Below are 25,604 nucleotides of genomic sequence, written 5' to 3' on the forward strand. Positions count from 1 at the left end.
AGTAGGGGGAAATGATGTGATTCAGAGACTGTGAGACAGACTTGTAGTCACTATCTGAGTGGCAACAGACAGGAGCGATGGGGTAGGCTAGTGGTTAAAGCTTTCGCTCGTCATGCCGAAGACCCGGGCTCGATTCTTCCATGTTCATACAATGTGTGTCTGTCTCCCCCGTGAAATTACTGAAATATTGCTAAAGTACATCTAAACTCTCTCACTCACTATTCTCCGGAATGTCCTTAATGGCTGCATGCGATGGAGAATATTTCAAATTCTGTATTTATTTCAGGGACTTCGAGACAGACTGACGCCTGTTGCCGAACACATGACCACTGTCCATACTTCATCGACGCTTTCCAGTCCAAATATCATTACCAGAACCTGTACCCATGGACGCTGAGCTTGTGTGACTGTGATAAGGCCCTATACCAGTGCCTCAAGGTATACAGTTTTCGTGGACTCCCTCACATCCCCCCCACCCCCAACCGATTTATCGTTTATTATGTATTTGTATTATGTGTTTATTATGTATTTGTATTATGTGTTTGTGTGTTTTCATTTTCGTTTCTGTAAATTTTACATTTATTTCACGAGGGATAAACCAGAGTAAAATGAAAAAGGCGGGTAGTTCATAACACATGTGGAAAATTATCAATTGGCAGACCTTAGCAAAAACTTAACAGATTAATTAAACCGAATTGCAACTTTTTCTTACGCACAACACAGTTCGTCTTTCATGGCTATAACAGGCAACGTACAGTTATGTGGACGAAGTGGATGGTCCTTAATGTCTTCCAGGTTAGTATATGTGAAATTTTAAATGTAACAATTATTATTCCCTCCTGGAAGAGTGTGAACAACTCGGCTTCAAACGAAGTGGGCATCGGTTTCTTCGGCGTGCTGGACGTGGAGTGCTTTACGTTCACCAGGGGCGAGTACTGCGCCAAGTACCACTGGTCTCATCTGTGGTGTGAAAAGAAGACTACTGGTCCAGAAGCAGTTGTGAAGAAACTAGGATTGCACTGGTAGATGGTGGATGTAGTAATAAATGTGATATGGCTACTGACTCAGCGTTGTCTGTGAGCTGCGCCTTTCCCTTGGCTTTCCCTTCCCAACACGAACACAAGAAAGCTGCAGTCTCGGGAGGTATACTCATGTATACTCACTTTTCCTTATAAGGTATGTATTGCACTGTGGGCGAGAATCTGGAAGTATATACGGGATTTTCATGTGTTCCCTTATTCGTTTCCTTGATTTTTGATAGGAACAAACAATTCCATTTAAAATGAGAAGGGGCCCCAGTGACAAGGGAGATCCCGGACTGCCGGAAATTTAGACTTGCTTCATTTAAGGCTTCAGCATTGCAGGTGTGGTCAGAATGCGGGTTAGACTTGCTAGAAAACGTTTTACACTGTGTACTAGGAGATGTCCTATGTTTCGCGTCCCTGTCTAGTGGACTGTGCGTCTGCGCGAGAACGGAAGAAGGATCGTTCGAACCTCTGCGACGCTATGCCGAAATGCACGTTGAAAATGATATTTGTTGTTACCTTGGCTAGCACGTGGCATTAAGGGATAGAATCACGTATCTTATCGGAGTCACTGTGTGTATGAGTACAGTATGGTGGGCTTGCGTTACATAACAGACACACGCACACATGTTTTCTACGTCAGATAGATGTACCAGAATCTGCAGATCGGTTTTATTATTCCCTGATTCTCCCTGACTGTGATCCTTGGGGTGTGACAACTACTCCTGTTCGTGAGATTCACAAGTCAAGGTCGCTGGTGAACAAGAATCCTCAACCGGACAAAATCCAGTGCAAAGGGAAGTAACTGTCAATTCCGTTAATTGATCTCCTTGACCCTTGTTCGGTCATCGGTTCCACTGAAGGACAGATACATGTGGTATTACATGAGGTGTTATCCTTCAAAGGGGAAAAAACAACATACTAGTTAAAAATATTTAATAAAAAATGGTACGACAAAAATACAAATAAATACCGAGTATGTGGGGGTTTTGAGACATACATACTACACTGCCATCTACTGTCTCTCCACTAAGATATTTTCTTACTACTCGCCTTAAAGCAAACACGTTTTGGCCACTGGCTGCACATCACCATATTACGGAATAGATGCACATACACAGAACGAGTTTTCGTTTTTGATTGTTTACGGAATCACCAACAATATCCGTTCCAAAGCAAAGCTAGTATTGAGTTAAGTCGCGTATTCAAAGGTCAACACAAAAGCGAAGGAATGGTAAACTGGATAAAACATTCACTTGTGTAACAACAAATCAAAGATCACGTTTAAATGAAGTCAGTTATTTTAGTTCTTTTAAGTCGATTATAATTCTAATGGCGATAAGTATAACATCAGAAATAGATATAGGCAACTCGATGTCAAAAGTCGAAATTATCAAATAAAGCGGAAGGGAGGAGGGGTAAACTTGAACCAATTTAGAAAGTTGACGTCTTAATAGTGTCAAAACCTCGCGCATCTTTCACTAGTGCAATGCAAATATCTGCGGAAATGCCCTCAGATCCTAACACAAAATCACTAAATCGAGTGAAATATTATCTTTAAAAAGAGAAACTAAAAAATTAAATCCCTCTTAATACTTCCTCGATGCTTGTGGGTGTAAGGCCGCGCATCTATATCTGGATCCTAACATAAAACCATTAAATGGAGTAAAGTATTATTTTCAAAAAAGAGAAAACTTAAAAAAAATAATATCCCTCCTAAAACGTCCTCGGTGTTTTTGGGTGTAGGCCGGACATTTTCTTCTTGCATACTAGAAGTGTTCATGAATCAAGCACAATGTCTCTAAAATACGACCAAACTTGCCATGTTAGTCCTACATCACGTGTACATCACGTGATAACCTTACGCCGTCACTCCGAAGACGGTGATGATAACGAGGACTACGATGCTGGTGTAGCTGGTGTAGCCCCTGTTGCCCCCCGACCCTACCAAACTGCTCCAGAAACGGCACTGATCTGTCCTCGGGCCTCCCTCGTGCTTCTTCTCTTGCAGAACAAGTTCCAGGAATTCTTTCTTACCGGTCGTATACCCTGGCCAGGGGCTGTTGCCATGACCGTTTGGGTTTCTGGAACACGAAGGGGGCATACATTACATGACATTCAAACACAGATTAGTCTCACCCTGATTCCTGTTGTACCTAGATAACTTGACCCGAAAGTTGATGTACCCGGTCACCTTGAACGCTTATAAACCTCCCCGCCGTCAGAACGCTAATATCCCCTTACTGATACACTTATTTGCCCGATTGTTGATATACTTACTCTAAAGGCCGATATACCTACCGTGAGGGTTGATATACTTACTTCAAAAGCAGTCATACTTACCCTGACTTTGCAAAGTTGGTCCAGTATGACATAATTCTCTCTGAGAACCTCTTCTCCTCATCTGTGTATCCCAGGGTGTTGTTCAAGGGCATTCCGAAGACAAACTATCGGGGACGTAAATAAACTCCAAATAAATCGACATGGCACGGCACAACGTGGTAATATTATGCAGACAACTGTTTAAGTACGGATGTCTTTCCCAGAGTATCATATTTTGCGCTTAGCACAGACTTAATCATTGCATTTTCTGCATTGACCAAATAATACCGGAAATATGCACTGAACAGCAAAAGTAGCGCAAATTATGCTTTCGAGTCACGGAATAACAACACTAGTTATAACCCGTGAAGATCACAAGGAACTACAACACTAGTAATAACCCGTGAAGATCACAAGGAACTACAACACTAGTTATAACCCGTGAAGATCACAAGGAACTACAACACTAGTTATAACCCGTGAAGATCACAAGGAACTACAACACTAGTTATAACCCGTAAAGATCACAAGGAACTACAACACTAGTAATAACCCGTGAAGATCAGGGTCTGAATTTGTCTTCTGCAGCTGCCAACTATACTTGTCGTAAGAAGCGACTAACAAGATCTGGGGGTCAAGCTCGCAGAACTGGCTGATGCGTGTCATCGTATCCCAGCTGTATGGGTTGATGCTGATTATGTCAATCACAGGATCGTCTGGTTCAGTCTAGATCATTCACACACTGCGGTCACGACTGAAATATTGCTGAGTGCAACGATGAAAAACCCAAACAAATATAAGACAACCATTGTGTCAAAAAATCGCCAAACCTCGCAAAATTTAAAGTTACTTTTAAAAAACTCGAGCATAATCGTTTTATCTACCCTACAGTTTCCTTAAACATATCGAGTATTAAATAGCAACAGCCCTTTAGTAGACGTGAGACTGAGTAAGCAGCAATATCCCGGTAATATCACGGGGAAACAACAGAAATGGTCTTCACACTTTGTACCCATGTGGGGAATCGAACCTGAGTCTTTGGCTGAACGAGAGAACACCTTACCCACTTGACTCCTATACCCCTACCCTAAATAGAGGTGCCTACCGGTATTTCAGCTGAATGTATGACGCCCATCCACGCAGGCCAGGCTTCGTTCGAAGCACGGTAGGTGTAGTAATAGCGAAACGTCTCGCCGCCAACCGCAGCGTTGTTCTCTGCTACGTTTGTGGAAGGACATGTGAAGAAGCGATCCCCCATCAGCGCGTCGATGGCGTTACGGTTGCCGACGAGATCATATTCGTCGATGTTTTCAGTGTAGTAGTTGAAGACGCGTTCCCTTTGGCCCTCGTCCAAATCCGAGTGGAAATACGAAATGGCGTCCTTTATGTTTCGTTGTGTCTGTCCGCTTACTGGATCGTTAATGGATACAGATTTCAGGCGGTATATCATGAAATAGGTCCCTTCGTTTTTGTTCGAGCCAACCAAAACCGCCTTCTTTTTGAAGCCTCGTTCTCGAAGAAGCACTTCCGGTCGTCGTGGCATGAAGGGTGATATTGTGGGTTTATGCAGGCATCTACCGTCGGGGAGCCACTGCATGTTTACGAAAGTTTGAGAGTTTATTTTTCGCAAACATTTTAATATATCATCATTGTCTTTGCATCTTAATCTTTCGAAAAATGTAACCGCATTACGTTTTGCTTGTTCCCTGTCATTGAATATGAGAGAGTCGGCTGCGTGAGACTGTATAATGGCACGCTGGAAGAGTCCATCACTCAGGGGGGACAGGAGATGGTAGGTGACACTGGCCGCCCCTGCACTCTCTCCAACTATGGTCACCTTGTTTGGATCTCCCCCGAATGTCTTGATGTTGTCTCTGATCCACTTCAGGGCAAGCACCTGGTCCATCAGACCGAAATTACCTTGAATAAGGAAAGAAGTTATCATTGTTCATTATTTGAATGAATGAACGAATGAATGTATGTATATGAATAAATATTGATATACATGAATTAACATATCTGTAAATGTATATGAAGGATATATCTTTGATTGTACGAATGAATATGTGAATGAATTAATGAATATTATGAATAATATATGAATGAATGAATGAATGAATGAATGAATGAAACGAAACACACCCACTTAGCCTATGGAAAGATATGTCGAGTAGTGTGTCCTGAAACTAAATCGTCAACGAACATTGCCCCGTCACATCAAATGACATGCGCACCATGTACATGTATTCCTGAAAATACGTATACATATACTAGTTCAAAACCTGCGGGACGCATATAAGAGTAAAAGAAGTCCATATCTGTTCCTGTCAGAGCTTTTCATGAAATTAAAACGAAACAGTTCAAATGTACAAATGGAATACAAATAACTCTAGAGGGTATCTGTAACTCCAAGGGTGAAGATGTACCTGGGATACGGTCATCGCCGGTGCTCAGGAAGCCCAGCGCCCCCACGCGGTAGTTGAAGGAGACTACTATGACGTCTTTGGAAGCAGCCATTGTCTTGCCGTTGTAGAACGACAAGCTGCTGGTGCCGCTGTAGAAGCCGCCGCCGTAGATCCACACCTGGGTAATATAACGGAATACCTATTCAGGATAGTTTCATACGTATACGTACGAGCGTCTGTTTCGTTTGTTGGTTACTCTGTACTCAGCAATATTCCAGCTATATGGCGGCGGTCTGTGAATAATCGAGTCTGGACTACACAACCCAGTGATCAAAAGTATGAGCATCGATCTACGGAATTGGGACACGATGACATGTGTTGACCAAGTTAGTGTGCCTGGCCACCTGATCCTGTCAGTCATCTCTTACGACAAGCGTGAGTTACTGAAGATCAGTTCCGATCCTGATCTTCACGGATCACAAGATTGGGTAGGGCTGGTTTAGCACCGCTTTGCAGGGTGTGTCTGGCGACTTCTCATGAAAGGATATTCAATTATGATCGTAAAGCTCTTTCATGTGTTGTCTATACTGGGGCTTCGTGAATTGCAGCTTCGGGAGTCCACGCAGCTGCAATTCATAGGACAGAGTTACCTCCCTTTGGTCGACCCCAAATAATGATCATAGGTTCGAGTCTGGAGTCTTTCTCAAGCACGTGGGTTTCATCAAAGTGGGATGTGTCTGACACCAGCATTACTGAGATATCCTCTCACAATGAGCTGTTTTACAAATTCAATGGTGTTCAAAGGAGTGGTGTTCCGATAAATTGAAATAATTTAAGATTGATCGCGGTGACCAAACTGCCAAGCAATCGATCACAGATTCTCATAATCGAACATAATAGATATTGGAACAACTGTTTTAGTTTTTTGAAACACGTAACCGTATCTTCAAAGTTTTCAGGGCCAGAAAATGTGTTTTAATGTTAGAAATTTCACTTCCCTAACTGAATATTAGAATATTTCTGACTGAATATTCCTTGAAGTTCATGTTCATGATATGTTAGTCATTACGTTATAAATAACAAGTTGCATCAACATCTGCAATAACAGCCTGAATAGGAAAAGCTGAAAAGCTAACCAATTTTATTTCGATGACTGGTCGATTGTAATAAACCAGTCACCAATTATTAAATGTTAACCAATTACCATCACTAATTCAAAGCCAAGTCAAACCCATATCACTCGTTAATATCTGAGATGCCAGAGTTAGCGAGTGAGTGAGTTTAGTTTTACGCCGTACTCAACAATGTTCCAGCTCTCTGCGGCGGTCTGTAAATAATCAACTCTGGACCAGACAACCCAGTCATCAACAACATGAGCATCGATCTGCGCAATTGGGAACCGAGGACATGTGTCAACCAAGTCAGCGAGCCTGACCACCCGATCCCGTTAGTCGCCTCTTACAAGCAGAGTCGAATTTCATAGCAAGCAGACCCGTGAAGGTCCCGGTGTAGAATAGGCCTTCAGCAACCCATGTTTGCCATAAAAGGCGACTATGCTTGTCGTAAGAGGCGACTAACGGGATCGGGTGGTCAGGTTCGCTGACTTGGTTGACACATGTCATCGGTTCCCAATTGCGCAGATCGATGCTCATGTTGTTGATCACGGGATTGTCTGGTCCAGACTCGATTATTTAAAGACCACCGCCATATAGCTGGAATATTGCTGAGTGCGGCGTAAAACTAAACTCACTCACTCACCCATAGCAAGCATGGATTGCTAAAGACATATACTACCCCGGATCTAAACGGGTCTCGAGATGTCTGAACACATCTGGCCTGCGAAACACAGTCAGCGGATGAGAGTGAGTGAGGTTTACATCGCTTTTAGCAATATTCCAGCAATATGACGGCGGCCACCAAAAAATGTGGAAAATGGAACCAGAGTGGTTCGGCTTGACGAGTGAACGCCATAGCCTTTGGGCTAGCCACCCGCACCCTGACAGAACCTTAAAAGGAGGCAAGCATGGTCTGCAGATTGTGACGCTCTGGTCGCCTTAGTAGGCAGTTCCCATAAATCGTGACCTTTCGTGAAGCGAGGAGATCAGTTTTACAGTGCCAAGTCAGTTTGTATGACACTGTTATAAACATTTAAAATTTGATTCTCTGAAGTGAGGGCCAAAGATTTTCTTTTAGAAATAAATTCTGTAGTATCCGTGACTGACGAACGTGCGTGTGGGAGTATGTGTGTGTTTGTGTTCGTGCGTGTATAACTTAAGAAAAAGACAAAATTTCAGAATATTAAAACAATGACCGGTAAAACACAAGCAACGCGTAACTTGTGATTATTAAAATTTATACACCTTATGGTCGCCATTATACATGTCATCGGTTCCGAGTTTCGCAGATAGATGCTCATGCTGTTGATCGCTATAGTGTCTGGTCCAGAATAGATTAGTTACAGGCTATAAACCTGGGTTATTGTTGAGTGCGGCGTAGAGCTAAATTCACTCACTTACTTTCTTTGGTCGTCGTAAACCATTGGACTATCAATGGTTGTCGTAAGAGCCAACCGACTGAACCATGATGAACGACTTCGTTCATCACATCGAATAAGAATCTCGTGGCTAAATACAGATGACGCCTTTCATTGGATATTCTGATTCGGACTGGACTATTTCCAGCCTACGTCTACAACTCACAATAACGGTCTTGCTCTGGCCCGAGGTCTGCTGCGGCACCCACACATTAAGGAAGAGACAGTCCTCGTCCATCACACCGCCAGGGGCATTCCACTTCGTCGCACCACTAAAGTTGCCAAAAACTGTGTCGATGGCTTGGGGACAGGAGGCACCGTACGTCTTGGCGTGGTACACCTCCTCTAAGAACAGAATCACAGAGGTTACCCCGTGATGGCAAAACAACCCACTGTTAACAAAAGCCTCAGGCGTATCGATGATTTGAATTTCTGGTAACGATATGTTTGACGTGTTTGCATTTTACTTTTAACTCTGTTTTATAATCACTGTCAATAAAATACCACATGCTTTTACCATTCGTAATTTGTCTTAAACAATTCCAAACAATTCTAAGTCAGGTCTATGTCCAAGATGGCAAGCGGACGCGCACGCACGTCGTCCTAAAAGACAAACCCCTGTGTTATTTTCAAACCATCTTCATGATGTGGCAGTATGTGTTGGGTGCGAGCGAATTTTAGACAGTTATTTAGTTATATAATAATTTGTCCGCTTTAGACACTATTTTTGTTACATCACAGTCCCCACCTCGGAAGTTATATCACAGCGTGTCCGCTTTGTATACCAGTTATATCAGAGCGTGTCCTCTTTGGATAGTATTCTAGTTGTAACATGGCGTTTCACTTAAAAAAACGAGTCGTGTTCATTAAAAATTTCGTAAGATAGAATTCGAACAAAAAATATCAACAAATCTGGATACTCCTAAGGGACGCAACTCTATCGAGCAAACTAAGGCCACTTGGCTACACGTGTCTTCCCGTGACATGAGGAAACATCAAACAAGCTTTCGGTATCCGGTACAGATCCTACCGATGACCATAATGTACTGTACCCAGCGGGACTACTGGAAAGGTCAAAACAATACAGGGTCGGGCCGGAAACTAACCTTTCAACGCTATGTTGGTCTCAGTCACTAACTTTACTAGTTGTAGGTCATGTGACATACACAGTTGCTTTCAATGCACCACTGTACTAGACAAGCCACTAAGCTTTTACTGCAAGGCTGTAAAATAGTTTTGTTTGGTATCCCGCAGGGTTCGGCCATAGGAGTAGTTTCTTAAACACCCAAATTCAACCCATGCAAGTCTAGATTATGTGGCATATCTATATTACCACAGTTTCAGGAAATGAAGTTTCTGAAAACGAAAGAAAGTCTCTGGGCATCTTTTTGTATATTTTATAATTATAAGTTATTCGGTGTTTTTGAAATGTGTCTGCATTGGAACCAGTATCTTTATGCAAGTAAATGTGTTGAAACTAGTGCAGCCCTAGTGGGGTTTTTTCTGAGATCCGGTATATTGGGATACTCGATCTGCCTGTGACTATATATTTCATTTTCATTTCATTTACCTAGCTCAAAAAATTGTTATGTACATTTCCGACCCGTGAAGGTCCGTGGTAGAATAGGCCTTCAGCAACCCATGCTTGCCGTAATAGGCGACTATGTTTGTCGTGAGAGGCGACTAACGAGGTCGGGTGGGCAGGTTCACTGACTTGGTTGACTCATGTCATCGGTTGCGCAGATCGATGTCTATGCTATTGATCACTGGATTGTCTGCTTCAGACTCGATTATTTACAGACCGCCCCTGAGTGCGGCGTAAAACTAAACTCACCCACTCCCTCACTTATGTACATTTCCAACCTGGGCTTTTGGTAAATACGTTTAAGATTGACAGAGAGTATATATGTTTTAGGTTGACAGTAAAAAATATATGAGACTGATACCTGTGTCGGTGGAAGAAGCTTAAAAAGGGGAATTCAGGTATGTTTCCCGAATGTTGCAAATGACTGATGACCAATCAAGAAGGGCATGATATGAATATACAAACTGGTTAGTGAGTGGTGTTTACGGTTTAAGCGGGACTGTTGTTTAGTACGACGTCCACGGTAGATGACAAATACGCATAGTGCTATAGTTTTGCACATAGCAGCAAACCCTTGCTGATCATGATCCGGTCGGTTAGTCTCAGACCTTGACGTTCCACTGCACTAAATCCAGAATCGATTCCGTACAACTAAAGAGACGTATGACTGCTTTGATTGGATGAAATAGCGTAGGATGTTTATGGCTTTTAAAAGCACGTCCATCCAGTAATTACTACTGACCACAATTTTATTTAGTGCTGTCCTTTTAGTCTCCATGACATCCTCATGTGTGTACATATTATCAAATAGGTGACATTTGGTGCGGGACTGGGGTTGATATGTCCAGCGTCTTGTGCGCGGAACTCGAAGTGGGCCAGAAATTGTGTTTTATTGTAGTTCCAAGGCCAATCTGTATCCATGTGTACATGGAATGGCTGCTGATAGTCTGGACAATCTTTAACAAAATAAAATGTTACTATAGAAGTCTACGGTAAAACAGTTGGTGTTGTGTAACGTTGACAGCACTGCCAGGAATGCATTGTGAAACTAGTTTCAGTTCTGTGACCGCGTGTGTGAATACCATTTCCTTTAGTTTAAAAGTGTTTTCGAACACAGAAATGTGCTTAGTCAGTCTCTATTTGACATTGTCAGCCTGGATATCCCAGACTAGGACACGGCGAGTGATGCAACATGATACGACACTTGACAGCTGGGCAATATTCATGAGTATCGTGGCCATAAAAAGTCACCTCATGGAATCTATGGTGTACATTTTATTTGTGACATGTCAAAGGCCATGTTAAAACCTGTTTGAATTGTCACATGCATGTAAACTATTGTCATTGTCATTGATAAGTAATGTAATGGATGTAAACATATGGGGGGTGGTGGGGGGGTGGTAAAGAGCATTCGACGTGTTCGGTTTTAAGTCAAATTTAGAGCTAGTATAATGTCGTTTTCTACCTTCTGACTTTCCAACACAGTATGTTTACCTCCTAATTCATTCATTCAGATCAGAGATCAGAGGAGCCTGTTAGGGACTATATGCGGCTGGATCTGGCGTTATTGGGCTGGGGTAAGTGAATTTTACTACTCCGGCTATTCAAGCAAACTTCAGTTATAATGGACAGAGTTTAATTCGTTATGGCCGCTGTTCATTATACGCATTTCGATCGAAATAGTGAGCTAATGGTCGGAACAAAATTCAGTACGTAAGATCTGTCAGTTCGTGATTTGTTACATGCGTCAGTTAGTTCTATCTGTCAGTTCGTTACATATGTCAGTTTGTTATGAGCTAAGTATAAAACTCGACTGTATGTCGTTATTACAGTAATGGTCTTGATTGTAAGACGTGTCAAGTGTCTGAGCCTGGGCCCCGTTTCACAAAACTCTCGTAAGCCTAAGGTCTCGTAACTTTTCTCGTAGCATTTCCACCTCCTATGTTACAGTATACCAGGTACAAATGCTACGAGAAAAGTTACGATACCTTAGGCTTACGAGGGTTTTGTGAAACGGGGCCCTGATCACTCAATATCGGTAGTTGCCTTTTACCGATGACCAATTCTAACTCAGATGTTCACGGATGTGTGCACTACCTCCGATGTATGGGGCTGTATTCACCTGGGTGCGGCGTGCGAGGCTTTGGATTGGCCAATCGCAACTCTCCGATCGGCGGCTCAGCGAAGGGAATTCCCAGGTACTCAGCGACATATTCGCCATTTGTCGACGTCACGTAGTTCCCACGGTACTTGCCCTGCTTCAATCCGACCAGGGGACCATCTTCAGATCCTAAAATAAACAATAGTAAAAATAATGGTGATAATACAAATATTTTTTAATAATGATGATTATATATTGAAACGAGATTGTTCTTTGTTTTTCTTATTGATGTTGATGGCGGCAAATTGGGGCAGTAACGTACCAGAGACCATATAATAGCTCTACACTGATCCGCAAACTCTGTTCTTTGGTCAAATTTTGAATAGAAGGCATAAACATGAAGCCTTACTATTTTGAGATTTCATTTTTTCGAAACTTGCGTTTCTTTTGCTGTTGAGTATATTATATGTCTCTGACCGTACTAAGGAATCTTCTAGTCATATGATGGCATCGCGTGTTCAATCGGATCAGTACCAGACAATCCAGTGATTGATATTATGAGCCACGCAAATGTTATTGACTTTCCTTTGCATGCGCTTGTGACACCGGCTTTGCAGGATAAGTTTACTTTTATCGCAAACACCTGCTGACATCACTGTTTTGTACTAAGTCGTTAATACAAACTTAGAATGGTACGATGGCCATTTCACCTGACTGTGGAGATGATTTTGTGTCGGGCATTTAAAGGCCGATTATACTGCTTGAACGTTCGCTTAGTGTGGAGTTAGATAAACAATGAATTATTTTAAATCACACTGCTTACCTTGCAACACAAGCTATATTTGGGCTTATACTTTAAAAGTACAGATTCTAGTACTTTTGTTGGGTCGAGTGACTTACGACATGGGTTCGAATCCCGCATGAGCCTCAAGCCAACAGAACTACTAGAAGCTGTACTTTAGGGAGAAATTGTTATTCCATTAATACCATGTGCTTCATTTCACCACAATCAAAATGCCTTTGTGCATCAGAACTCACCATGTACATCGGAAATGACGCTGATCCATGCGACGATGGCGACTGTGACCTGGCGAACAGAAAGACGGAATAGCCATGCAAATGATGTCGAGAACCAGTCAGTCTGTCTCATACTTCCTGAACCATATCATTTACCCTTCCGTCAAGCCCCACTGTAACACTAAAGCTCTGAATAGAGCCAGTCTAGATTTAATTCTGAATCTCCAATCTGACTGGGGCTCTTTTTGGTTTTAATTAAACTGGTTGTTTCTGTAAAAGCAATACAGTTTTTGATCCGGTGTACATAACTCTATTCTGCGTTAAGCACCCAGCCTCGGCTTCACGGGTTGTCTCTTGGCGACTGGTAGTGGTACTGTAATCACTGTCTAACTAATTACTGTCTGTCTAACTAATTACTGTCTGTCTAACTAATTTTAAGGGCCAGTTAATTACTATGGATGTTACAAACCGTTTCATATTCACTGAGAATAAGCTGCTTGGGACATGTATCAGGGACCTTGTCTTGCTGACTGTGACTAGAGACATTACACTTTGCCTCATGGCCTGTTTGTTGACATAATAAAACCACATAAATCAGAGTCCTTCTTACGTTCAGATTGTATCAGGGAGTATAAGCGTTGTTCTGGGCGCAATTAGTTTGTAGATATCTTTTTTTCAAAATTAATATACTTCCTTTCAAACGTTTAGACTCATTAGTGTAAATAGACCCACTTACTTCGGGCAGCTGTTCTGAGCTACACTTTGGAAGGTATGGTGTGTGTGTGTGGCGTTCTAAGAGAATCACTTTTGAAAGAACTCTGTTTAAAAAGAATTAATTTCTTGAACTGACATCAGTCATCATCAAAGGTTCTCGTCTACATTTCCTCAATTCTCTTTCAGATCGTATTAAGACAATATATGAATTCAATGCCGCTACAATAGACATGCTTACAATGCCGTTATTGAATTTCTAGTTTCAGTGTTTTAAAGTTTTACTGGTTCAGTGAAATTATACAAAAAAATAGCTTTCAAAATGAAAATATTTGCTCTGGAAACAACCTGAATTATCCCCGTTATACTGCGGAACCAAGGTCAGAGTCGTATACTACTGCCTGGCCAGGGGTCAGTCTTGAATCTGGACAAGATCTTCGAAACCCTATCGCGAAGAAACCGATACCGGTTCCAGTGTTCGCACGTGCAAGCAAGACCTTCACCTCAAAATAACTAGTAGACAGGCGCAGCGAATAAAAACCCTCCCGCCACAGCGCCTGTGTAGTGTATCCCCCAAACATACGACCCCTCCCCCCGGCTCCCCGACCCCTTCAGGGATGCATGTCAGGGATGCATGTGGATGACATTAACTCAGCAGGCCGGTGTATCCCTGGTGCGTTATAAAAAGGATGAGCTAAAGGCGGGAGCAAATATAGAGGTCAAGAATATACTAACATACGACTAACATAACATGTGCATGAAGCCACATGCCCAGAGGTTCTTAGAAAATTGAAGTTGTGAGAGAAAGCTAAACACCACACAATATAAGATTTAGATGTAATTTTATCCGTCACTATGAAGGGGTCAAGTAAATACATACAGAGAAGTAAATACATTTCCTTTGATTTCTGGAAATGAAATTATCATTGCGTCGTGTCCTTGGTTCTATTTCTGTAGTCTCCGACACAATGTAAGGTAAGCTCTGAGGCGGAGGAATTGGAGCTATTTCTCTTAACAACATGGCCTGGATTTTCAACGCTCACTTTGCGATTATCTTAGCACTAAGAGAGCCTCGAAAATACTAACAGTTGATGAACATGATTCACGAGATACATCAGGACAATTTAGTTCGATCCAAGTTTGTACAGATTGTCCACGTACGTTCATTCAAACCTTGCACAATAGCAAAACAGCATGTTTGGTTTGGAGTAAACTGACACGAGACATGAAAACTGCTGTATTGTGTAAAAAGAACACATGTAATAGATATTAAACGTAAATAAGATACAGATATTTCTATCATTTATGTGCATGCTTGCACATTTGCGTGCGGCAATGTATGTATGCATGTAGTACTCACGTGGGGTAGAAGGGCCATACCTCCACACGTTGCCAGGATGTTCTCTGTCGGAGTGCACTTTGACATCTCTCTTGATTCCCATTTCCATCATGTAGGTCAAAGGTCAACGCAGGGTACAGCACTATAATGTCATGCCGAATGTATGCTGCATTCAGAACTGATCGGTAGATCCCGTGGCATTGCGGTATTTGGCTACACTACCGACGTGCCGGAAAATAACGATGTATTCCAACTGTAAAATATGCAAACTATATACCTTTTACTGTGCGAGGTTTCAACGATTACATCCGCTGGGACTGACGTGCAGATTGTATGTGTGTCATGTAATGCATAATGTGTTTTCAACACTCGAACTTGTTCCGAGTTTACAGATCTGGTTTGTCTGTTAAGCGCATTGCGATCACTCCTATGTGCGGAGATTTGAAGACTGTTTATGGAAACAGCTGGGCACATGTCCAGAGTGAGTGAAGAGTACTGGTTTAGGTCCAACTGTGGCCTTTAACTAAGCGAGTTTGTACAAGGTAAAACAGTGACTGGCTGAGCAGAGTTCCTTTTTCGTTTAACGCCGCACTCAGCAATATTGCAGCTATATGGGGGCGGTGTGAATGTAATCGAGTCTGGACCCGTCGTTGAGTGTGCAACTGAGATATGATGACACATGACAAGCAAGTCAGTGAGTCTGACAACCCGATGCCGACTGTCACCTCGTATGACAACATAGGTTAGTGAAGATTATAATTTCAGCCCGGATCGTCACGGGTCCAGAGTACCTCTCCTACATACTTCGTAACGTAAAAAGGAAAAACAATCTTTTCCATAATCCCAAGAAATATCTGCGGAATTCCTTGTATGACTTAACATTTAGCTCTCACGTTCCCATCAGCTTATCAAGTAACTGAGAGAGTGAGTATGGTTTTATGCCACTTTTAGCAATATTCCAGCAATATCGGGGCGGGGGACACCAGAAATGGGCTTGAGGCATCGAACCTTGTGCAGAATGGAACTCGGGCCTTCGGTGTGACCAGCGAGGTCTCCACTAGGCTACTTCAGCTCCCCTGATTGTAAATCACGCCTTGAATAACAAGGATGTAACAATGTCCCTTTATCTGGGCAAAGAGTGAAATGTGAATTTTCAAGAATACACCACCTTTTCACCGGCTGTTTACACCTATATCTATTTTTTTCATCATACGATTCGATTCGATTTCACTATATCAATAAGGTCAAAAGAAGGATTAACTGGATAGTCTGCCACACGGTCTGCGAACCGCAATATTTCCCCTTTTGTCAACCCTTTCAAATTTTCAAATGAAGCAAGTCGATATTTCTCCTGTCTGAATCTCCCAGCACACTGCAGTGGGTTCTGTTTTAACTGTAATATGGTTATTTATTTCTGTCAAATTCTGTATATTCAATGTACTCGTCTAGATCAAACCGGTGTTGTGTGTTTTCTAGGAGTCCATTTCTATATGAACGTTTGCTTGCCATTTAATTACCTAGGACACAATTTCACAAATGCGACTTCCAACATATCCATATGACTATGTCTTATTGTTGGCGAAAGGCGTTATTTATTTCTAATTCGGATGCATGTTACTTTTTGTGTCAAAAGGACAGATCGATGGTCGGCAGGCCTGAGAAGTTTCCCATTGCAAAACAAGGGCATGACAGTGAGAAACATGAACCTGGATTCGAACTCATGACCACTGGTTCCTGGCGTGATCGAGATTTTAATAATGCACTGTTCATTTACTGTTGAGTTATTCATTTCAGTTAGTTAGTTTGTTTGTTTTTGCATGTGCGCATGCAGATCTATTCTGTCCCGAATCTCCTTGGGTATGTTTCATTTTAGAATTCAGCATATCAGCACTGTCAGTAAATGAAACGCACCTGTTGGGATGAAAGCATATGTAATGCCATTCAATTTAAATGTTATATACAGTTCTGTAAGACCTTGGTTCCTCGGTACTCTACTTACGAACGCCGTGACGATCCTCGGCACTAGTGATTACACCCATCCCGCCAGAATCGGCCGAGTTGTGACAATGAAACGAGTGTGACATTTATTTTAATGTGCTTGATAGTATTTAATATTGTCCCGTCTGTCATTGTGGTCAAAGTGGGATGATGCTGAATAAATTATTCACCGGTGCATGATGACAGGGACCTCGCTGCGGGAGGCGACCGAATCTGCCATGGTAGGCGGACCAAAAGTACGGAAGGCAGTCGGGGTCAATCAACCGTCTGTGTGTGAAGTCAGTGTCTGAATTCAGTCATTTTTGTACAGCGACTGAACTCTGGATTCACCCTGTCACTTCACAAATCGTCACAAATTCTGTGAGTTTTGAAGTAATAATCACGATTTGTTATTATATATTCTTTATTTGTTTCAATAAAACATCTATCGTAAATGTAGTAATACACTGAACAAGTTTATTTTTACTCCGCACTCAGTAATATTCAAGATATATGACATTGTTCAGTAAATAATGGAGCCTGGACCATATAATTACGTGACGAATACCGTGAGCATCGAGGTACGCCACTGGGATACGACGACATATGTCAACCATGACAACGAAGACATGACAGCGAGCCTGATCACCCGATCCCGTTAGTCGACTGTAGTAATACAAGTAAAGTAACAAGGTTAAATGAGAAGGTAAAAGATGACAGCGAGCCTGATCACCCTATCCCGTTAGTCGACCGTAGTAATACAAGTAAAGTAACAAGGTTAAATGGAAGGGTAAGAGATGACAGTGAGCCTGATCACCCTATCCCGTTAGTCGACCGTAGTAATACAAGTAAAGTAACAAGGTTAAATGGAAGGGTAAGAGATGACAGCGAGCCTGACCACCCTATCCCGTTAGTCGACCGTAGTAATACAAGTAAAGTAACAAGGTTAAATGGAAGGGTAAGAGATGACAGTGAGCCTGATCACCCTATCCCGTTAGTCGACCGTAGTAATACAAGTAAAGTAACAAGGTTAAATGGAAGGGTAAGAGATGACAGCGAGCCTGGGCCCCGTTTCACAAAACTCTCGTAAGCCTAAAATCTCGTAACTTTTCTCGTAGCATTTGTACCTGGCATACTGTAACATAGGAGATGCAAATGCTACGAGGAAAGTTACGAGATCTTAGGCTTACGAGAGTTTTGTGAAACGGGGCCCTGATCACCCGATCCCGTTAGTCGACTGTAGTAATACAAGTAAAGTAACAAGGTAAAATGGAAGGTTAAGACAGAAACAAATCCAATCCTTCCACAAACTATGTGCGATATTTGCCTGTTTGCATGTTTGAGTCGAGACATAGAGTTAAAACCCTGAACACGTGACGTTATCTCCGACATCAGGGATCCATTCATAAAATTTACCACACAATCTTGATTTTTCGCCCACTGAAATTACACTGATACATAATCTCTTGCGATTACACTGTATTTTACACTGTGTATAAGCTGATGGCACTGTATATAATCTCTTGCGTTGACATTTTTATATTTGTGGTAAAATGGAGGTTAAAATTTGGCGACGTTGGGTGTTTTGACATCTGTTGCTGAAAATTTATAAACGGTCCTTTCCAATTCCAACTGGAACGCTGGCGTGGCAGAAAAAGCGATGACCTAAGGTCCGCATCCCACGTTCACTACACATGTTGACATACTATCTCAGTTGCCATTGCACCCGTGAAGATCTGGTTTAGAATTGATCTTCAGCAACCGTCGTAAGGGGCGACTAACGGGATCCAGGGGTCAGAGGCTGACTTGGTTGACTGGGTTGACAGAGGTCATCGTCGTATCCCAACTGATCGATGATCATTCTGCTGATCACTGGATTGTCTGGCGCAGACACGATTATTTATAAACCGCCACCATATAGCTGTGACATTGTTCGGGTTTAAACCTAACTTGCAAGCTGCGTTAACCGACCTTTCACAAAATTGGTTCATCTTAGTCACAGTGAGTGAGTTTAGTTTTGCGCCGCTTTTAGCAACATCCCAGCAATATCACGGTGGAGGACAACAGTGATAGTCTTCACAGACTGTATCATTATGAAGAACCGAACCCATGTCTTCGGTGTGACTAGCGAGTGCTTTCACCACTAGGCTAGTAACGTTTGGAAAATACTTTTGGTAGACATTCAGAGGTTGTGTCCAATTTTTACGTTTGAGGCACAATTAGGAGGACTGGGGCAGTTCCCTATTTTGAGTTGTACCATTGTGTTCTTGTGTCTTTTCCTGAAGTGCACATGCCTTTGCACGTGTTTCTGACAGGTGTGTCAAGTAGGTCAGGATACGCTTAAATTTATGCGAACACTTGCTTTCATCTCTTTCTGAGTGTGATTCATAAACACAGTTTCATTATAATGTGGAATAGCTAGGGATTTTCAATTTAACAGAGTTGTTATTCGTCACAATTCGTAATTGTATTTAAAACACGAGGGTTCGAATCTCTGTTTGGACAGCAACTAAAAAACAAACCTAGACTTTTGCAATCGTATATTCTTTTTATATGTTATGAATAGTACGTATTTCAAATTTGAACGAAATCGGCGAAGAAATGGATTTTTAGAAAAATCTACCGCTACACTCGTTACACTCGTATATTGCATAATATATTGCAAATATGGTCATGCCCTCTGTCAAGGTGTCGTGGCGCCGATGTCATCTGACTGGAACACTGTTGGAACTTTGTTCGTGTGTTTCTTGAACGTTCTGTGTGTAAAATTATGCCATACGTGTATAAACTGTTTCCACTGGGGGAAATAACATTAATTCATTCATTCACACTTTCGTTTTGAGTGGACTCTCTTCGACCTGATGGACCTGGTGTGAATGTGGTGTGAATGGTGTGACCTGGGTGATGTGAATTCAAATTCAAGCAGCAGTACCTCTCTCCACCCCCACCCCACACCCACACCCACACCCACATACCCACCACCCGCAGCTTGCCCACCATCATAACAAACGGCGGTTGTGACATGCGTTAACCAAAGCGAGCCTGTCCACACGATCCCGTTAGTCGCCTCTTACGACAGAACAATAACGAGGATGGGTTACTGATGATCACTTCTAACCCGACACTTCACGGATATATTTGAAAGAAACTAAGACATTATTGGTCTTATTCGTTGATCGCTATCGTGGTTTAGTGGGTGTAGTGTCAGCCCGGAGAGCGGAACAAGGGGCTTTGATCCTAGTCTGTCCCACAGTCACTGAACCATATTATTTTCCTTCCACCCAGTCCTTTTCCAATGCTAGAGCTCTAAATAAAGCAAGTCAAGATTCCACCATGTTCTGAATCTCCCATCCACTCAGGTTCCTTTTCAATCTAAAAAGGAATTATAAATTTCAGTCAAAGTCATATGCATCCAGAGATTAAGAGCTAGTCTAGTTTGATCCCATGGTTGTGTTGTACCAATATACGTTTAAAGGCGGTACGGGTTTGTTGATTGAACTGGGTACAACAGTTATCCACATTAAAACGGCTTCACAGTGAGATAACACTATAAAACCGGAATATTTACAGACTAAATATTGTCGCATATTGTCGGTTGGGCACACAAACACACACGTGCAATAGCCTTAAGCGTTATGTTAATCCGATTTTACCGCACCTTCAAACTTATCGTACCCGTGTTGGGAATCAAACCAGGCCTTTATGCATGGCGAGTGTAGGCTTTAACCACTGGGCTACCCCAGCAATAACCTGCATCGGAAACGTTACTTAGTCCACCTCGCAAATTAGGAAATGAACACAAACAGTGAGACTTGTCTCAAACATTTAACATTTATTTGGAATCGTTCGGATTCTATTATATACTTGAAGTTGTATGTTAAGATATGGGAATTTTCATTTCTGTGACTGAGGGTGAGTCTAACCGTTCGTTAAGTGAACCATATTTTCGTAAAAGTATCTAACCTTAAGGAACTAATAACAATCGTCTTTCATATCGTCTTCCACAGAACAATAACAGCGCCAAACCTTCCAAGCAATGGTTATAAAACACGTTCCTTAAGACATATTGTGGTTTTCTTCCTCCTTTTGATCTATAAGACGTAACTGCAGGTTGGTGTCACTATGATTATTCATTCAGAGAACATTAATTCAGAGCCACACCTCTCGAATTTTCATATCGGTTAATAACCTCAGCAAAACAAAGTTATTACATATATATAATATCGATAAAGATGAAAGAAATTTCGTATATTCGCAGATGGTTTCACAGTGAAACATATCCTACGCCAATAAATCAATATATTTATTGCACACCTGTACTATCAAGTTCTTCCGTACTGAAGTTGCTTTACGTCCACTGAAAGCTGTAGCGCTGTGATGGCCTTCGACGAAAGGGAAGTAACTCCCTTACCACATGTGGTAAACTGAAAGCCACGTGTGGCAGATGGGTGGGCTTACTTTGAACTAATGATAATAGGATAAGGACTATTCAACACATCAGCGGACACAGTTTCAAGTCTTGTACACGTTTCCGGTTACTTGTTTTAGCCTTGTTTCCTAATGTTGGGTATTTTTATGGTCAATATAGTGAGAATACTTTATTCCCTGCCTTCGTATCGTGAACAGGATCACAGTAGTAATGTATATTTATGTATAATGCATTCATGTTTTATTGATATATATGGTCTGCTGGGTCGCTCTAAATGTTTCATGAAAAAGACGAAAAACATCTGATATTTGTATTCTTGAAAAATATACCGTACATACCCTGGCAAATCTGTGGAATTGTTTTCTACCATGTGTAAACGGAGCGTAATTTCATACTTAATATAAATAATTAATAATAAATAAATGATAATAAAAACAGATAAGAAATAAATATACCCCTTGTAAAATTTGAAATTAAATGTATGACCCTTATAACTTCTCTGTAGTTAAAGCTCATACCATCCCCACCCACCCATTCTTCCCCTATATCTCTCTCTTTCTCTCTCTCTCTCTCATCACAACTCATATATGATATATATGTGTATCTTAGAAAGTGGGCGGTATGGTGGTGCGTGTGGTGGAGAAGTGTGTGTGTGTGCGAGTGTGTGTGTGTATGCGTTTTCCCATCTGCCCCACCGTGGTAGTGTTGGGATATTGTTAAAAGCCCAAGCCTCGTAAAATCCGACTCACTCTCTGTCTTGTACGAAGATGTAGTGCATTTAAAAGGAAACCGTGCTTTATTCCGATGAAGGTATACCACATCGGCTACCAGCGTACGGATGCTGTCAAAGGTGTATACTCCACACAAGTTTGCAGTATCACACTCATCAGGATCAGAACGCCTGGAAATAATGTGTTTCGTATAAAAGTTATTTACAATATTATTGATGAATATGTCACCCAAGACCGACCAGATGGCTCTACAGCCGCCAGATGTCGGTGTGCCCACACAGATACGCATGCGCACTAGCAGAACACGTGACCATATCCACGGGAGTCTACACAGCTGTCGATACTATAACATGTACAGGATGGTAAAAGTGTTTTCAAAAAGCATGTTTTATTATATTTCATAGCAATGAGTCTTTCGTCTTGTTGAAGCTGCCTTATTTTCTTGGTGTTTGTGAAGTTAATATATGTTTATGTAAATGTTGTACTGTGCACCCTGTGCCATCTTTTTGCCAGAACGGATTGCCTGTCTATACAATGCCCTGATGCCCTGGTTATAATGCAAATCTGGATATAATGCCACATGCAAATGTTTTGGGTTTTTTTGTTTTTTGTTGTTGTTGTTGTTTTTGTTATTTTTGTGTTTTTTTTGTTTTTTGTTTTTTTGTTGTTGTTTTTTTTTGGGGGGGGGGATGTTGTTTTTTGTTTTGTTTCTTGTTTTGTTTGTTTTTTTTCCAGGTTTTAATGTCAATTACACTGGCTGTATGTAGAGTAAATATCTTAATTGTTTCATTGACATGACTCATATTCATTGACCAAACTAATTAATGATTTAAGTAGTCTTGTATACCATAGGATAACACATGGACAAATGATTCCTGCCACATTACAACAGGAAGTCACCTGCAGCCTCTAAACGCTGGGAATATCCTTTCATTCAATGTTCATTACAGGAGACACCAGTTCAATCACGTCGTTTGAACTGTCCTACCTGATTATAATGCCACCCTGGATATAACGCCACATTATCTTCTGGACAAACGGTGGCATTATAACGAGGGTATAAAAACAGAAGGTTATTCAATGTATTCGTTATTAGATTAAAACATTCCCAGTGTCCCAGGATCATATTTTAGTCGAAAGTGCATGTAACGAAATACGGTTATTACGTACCTAAATTCGTGGTTCCTTTTGAACAGGTAGTTTACAGTACTTTACTTGGATGACAGTTCCACCTGAGAAAGGGTCGATTATTTCCAGACTTCTGTGAAAAAACTTGCCAATTTTCTTTTCTTATGCTTTGGAACCGGTGAAGGTCCGGGTTAGAATACTGGTCTTCAGTAACCACAGACCGACGCCATGTAGCTGGAACATTGCTGCGGCGTAAAACTAAATTCACTCACTCACTCACTCACTCACTCATTCACTGTTTTTGCCGAAAATAATAAATGTTTTTAGATGATAATGTACTATAGGATAGTTACAAGCAGGACAACAGATTAACCAAATGCATAAATAACATATGTAAAGTCATTTACCCTTCACAAAATAGTAATTACTTACTGCAAAAAAGATTTAAACATTCTCCAAATAGCAAACATTTTACGTTATAAACAAAAAACATTAATGTATATTCCCTTGTAATGGAACCAGATAGTTTGTTATAATTCAACAGTTGTTTCAAAGTACTGAGGGTCGCTTAAAACTTTCGTTCGGTACGCTGAAGACACAAGTTCGATTCCCCACATGGGTACAAAGTACAGCTTGTTATGCATGGTGTGTAAATCTGAAAATTCCCGATAAGATGGGCTATATCATCATTCAGAGAAGCCTACTGGCTGTTTTAACTGTTAACGCCCGAGAACCAACATAAAAACATCCACATCCGCACATGCACCTAACATATTTTCAAAATGGACGAGATATGCAAAACCAGACTCGGGGGAAACCACAGATGTTGATACTTGATTGTTTGTTTTTTTAATCCCGTCTATCGATTTTCTACCATGTGGCGAACTCCCAGCACGATACGTGCGGAGGATGCAACACGTGGTGTAGTTGTCGGGAATGTAGCATTTACCTTTTCTCGGGGATTGCTTTAATGTCTGGATATTATTGACAGCTTGTGGAAATTGTCTACTTTCGTCTGATAATAACTGCATCGTTGACTTTTTTAACTCGACTAGTTATGTTAAGTCATTTCTTCTTTTGTTCTCTTTCCTTGACATAGATGTTGATGGCGTTTTCACTTGGGGCTTTGGGTATGGATAGATATTGTAGATACTTTGCGCACGCGTGAAGCAAAATAAAGTAACGTATGGGTGCCATGTATTCGTCAATGAAACGTGCTATGGATGTAATACCACCTGAAGTGGTTACTCATAACAATTGTGTCGCTTCATGCTTTTGTTCTTGTTTGTGTGTTTAACTTGTTATCAAACAAACGTTGTTTATTAACATGCAACCTCAGATTCTTCATCGTGGTGCCAGGAACTGCTTCCATTGTAAATCACATTATGAATATACAACGAATATATGTTTTGATGGCCATCTCCGTTATCTCTGTCAACTCCTAAAAGAGGAAATATATTCAATAACTAGCATAATTTCCTTCTCTAATGATCACTGAATATGCATACATAAAAATAATATCTCGGTAATTGTAAACCTTTTCGTATTTTCATATTATCTTTCATATATTTCTGTATCCTACTGTTGTTATTAACAATTCATTTTCTTATACTATAATTCCCAACATTGGTACAATATGAAGTCTGCTGCAGTGATACCTGTTAGTGTAAAGTTGCGGAGTAAAGCTACACTTACTCACTCACTCTTACACTGTACCTATTCAGTGTTTGTGTTTTCTTTTAAGCAGATCGTTATACGTAATCCATGTGTCTTGTCTTTCTACATTTTCGTTTATGTTTTCTTAATAACAAGCAGTGAAGCCTTTAATGATCTCATCATTGTATTGCTTAATATCGTTCTTTTTGTACACAGCTTTTTAGGAGGGGACACTTGATGCTCTGCGTCAACAGTCAACAGTCAACAGTCAATCTATACTTGCATGCATCCGTATGTTTGTAAATACCCATCACCGACTTTACGTTTGAGTTTTCTCAGCGGTGGTGTAAAGCGTTCGCTCGTAAAGGAGAAGACCAAAGTTCGGTTCCATATGCGTGTACACTTCTGAATGTTTTGATATGGCTGTAAAGCTGAAAACAGAACTTGGATCTTCTAAGTCTTATGTTCTATTTATGCATCGTTATACAAAGTCAGCATTGATTTTGTTGTTTGAATTTTTATTACAAAGTACATTCTTCTGAAAAGGCATTGTTGAGTGGAAAGCATTGTTGATTAAAACTATTCTATCTATCGGTAATATATTTGGCATTGTTGTGTTAATGATAAAAAATACTTTTAAATATA

The 25,604-nt window shown here is 41.2% G+C and overlaps 2 protein-coding genes across 5 annotated transcripts in view; one reads left to right on the top strand and one right to left on the bottom strand.

The window, feature by feature from the left end:
* Positions 1–1,063, top strand: part of LOC137281126 (uncharacterized) — a 53,979-nt gene extending 52,916 nt beyond the window's left edge. For all 4 annotated transcript variants that reach the window (XM_067812269.1, XM_067812266.1, XM_067812272.1 and 1 more), the window contains 2 exons: positions 287–438; positions 847–1,063. In XM_067812269.1, the coding sequence (XP_067668370.1) occupies positions 287–438; positions 847–1,026 (332 nt within the window). In that variant the 3' untranslated portion in view covers positions 1,027–1,063. The remainder of the gene's footprint in view (positions 1–286; positions 439–846) is intronic.
* An 881-nt stretch (positions 1,064–1,944) lies between these two features.
* LOC137281151 (acetylcholinesterase-like) lies at positions 1,945–15,125 on the bottom strand. The gene is made up of 8 exons (XM_067812280.1): positions 15,060–15,125; positions 13,010–13,058; positions 11,993–12,160; positions 8,452–8,630; positions 5,774–5,930; positions 4,453–5,267; positions 3,369–3,472; positions 1,945–3,109 (listed from the first exon to the last, which is right to left on the bottom strand). Exons 1-8 carry the CDS (start codon positions 15,123–15,125, stop codon positions 2,887–2,889), a joined length of 1,761 nt encoding a protein of 586 aa, XP_067668381.1. The 3' UTR covers positions 1,945–2,886.
* Positions 15,126–25,604: the final 10,479 nt, after the last annotated feature.

This window comes from Haliotis asinina, chromosome 1 (assembly GCF_037392515.1).
Source record: "Haliotis asinina isolate JCU_RB_2024 chromosome 1, JCU_Hal_asi_v2, whole genome shotgun sequence".
Taxonomy (NCBI): Eukaryota; Metazoa; Mollusca; class Gastropoda; order Lepetellida; family Haliotidae; genus Haliotis; species Haliotis asinina.

Bases quoted from the DNA above. Each gene is read 5' to 3' on its own strand.
- LOC137281151 (XM_067812280.1), bottom strand. From the start codon at position 15,125: ATGTCAAAGTGCACTCCGACAGAGAACATCCTGGCAACGTGTGGAGGT. The intron at 5,931-8,451 runs GTGAGTTGTAGA...TATATTACCCAG, and splicing joins GCCAGAGCAAGACCGTTATT to GTGTGGATCTACGGCGGCGG. The intron at 3,110-3,368 runs GTAAGTATGACT...TTCGTGTTCCAG, and splicing joins ACCAACTTTGCAAAGTCAGG to AAACCCAAACGGTCATGGCA.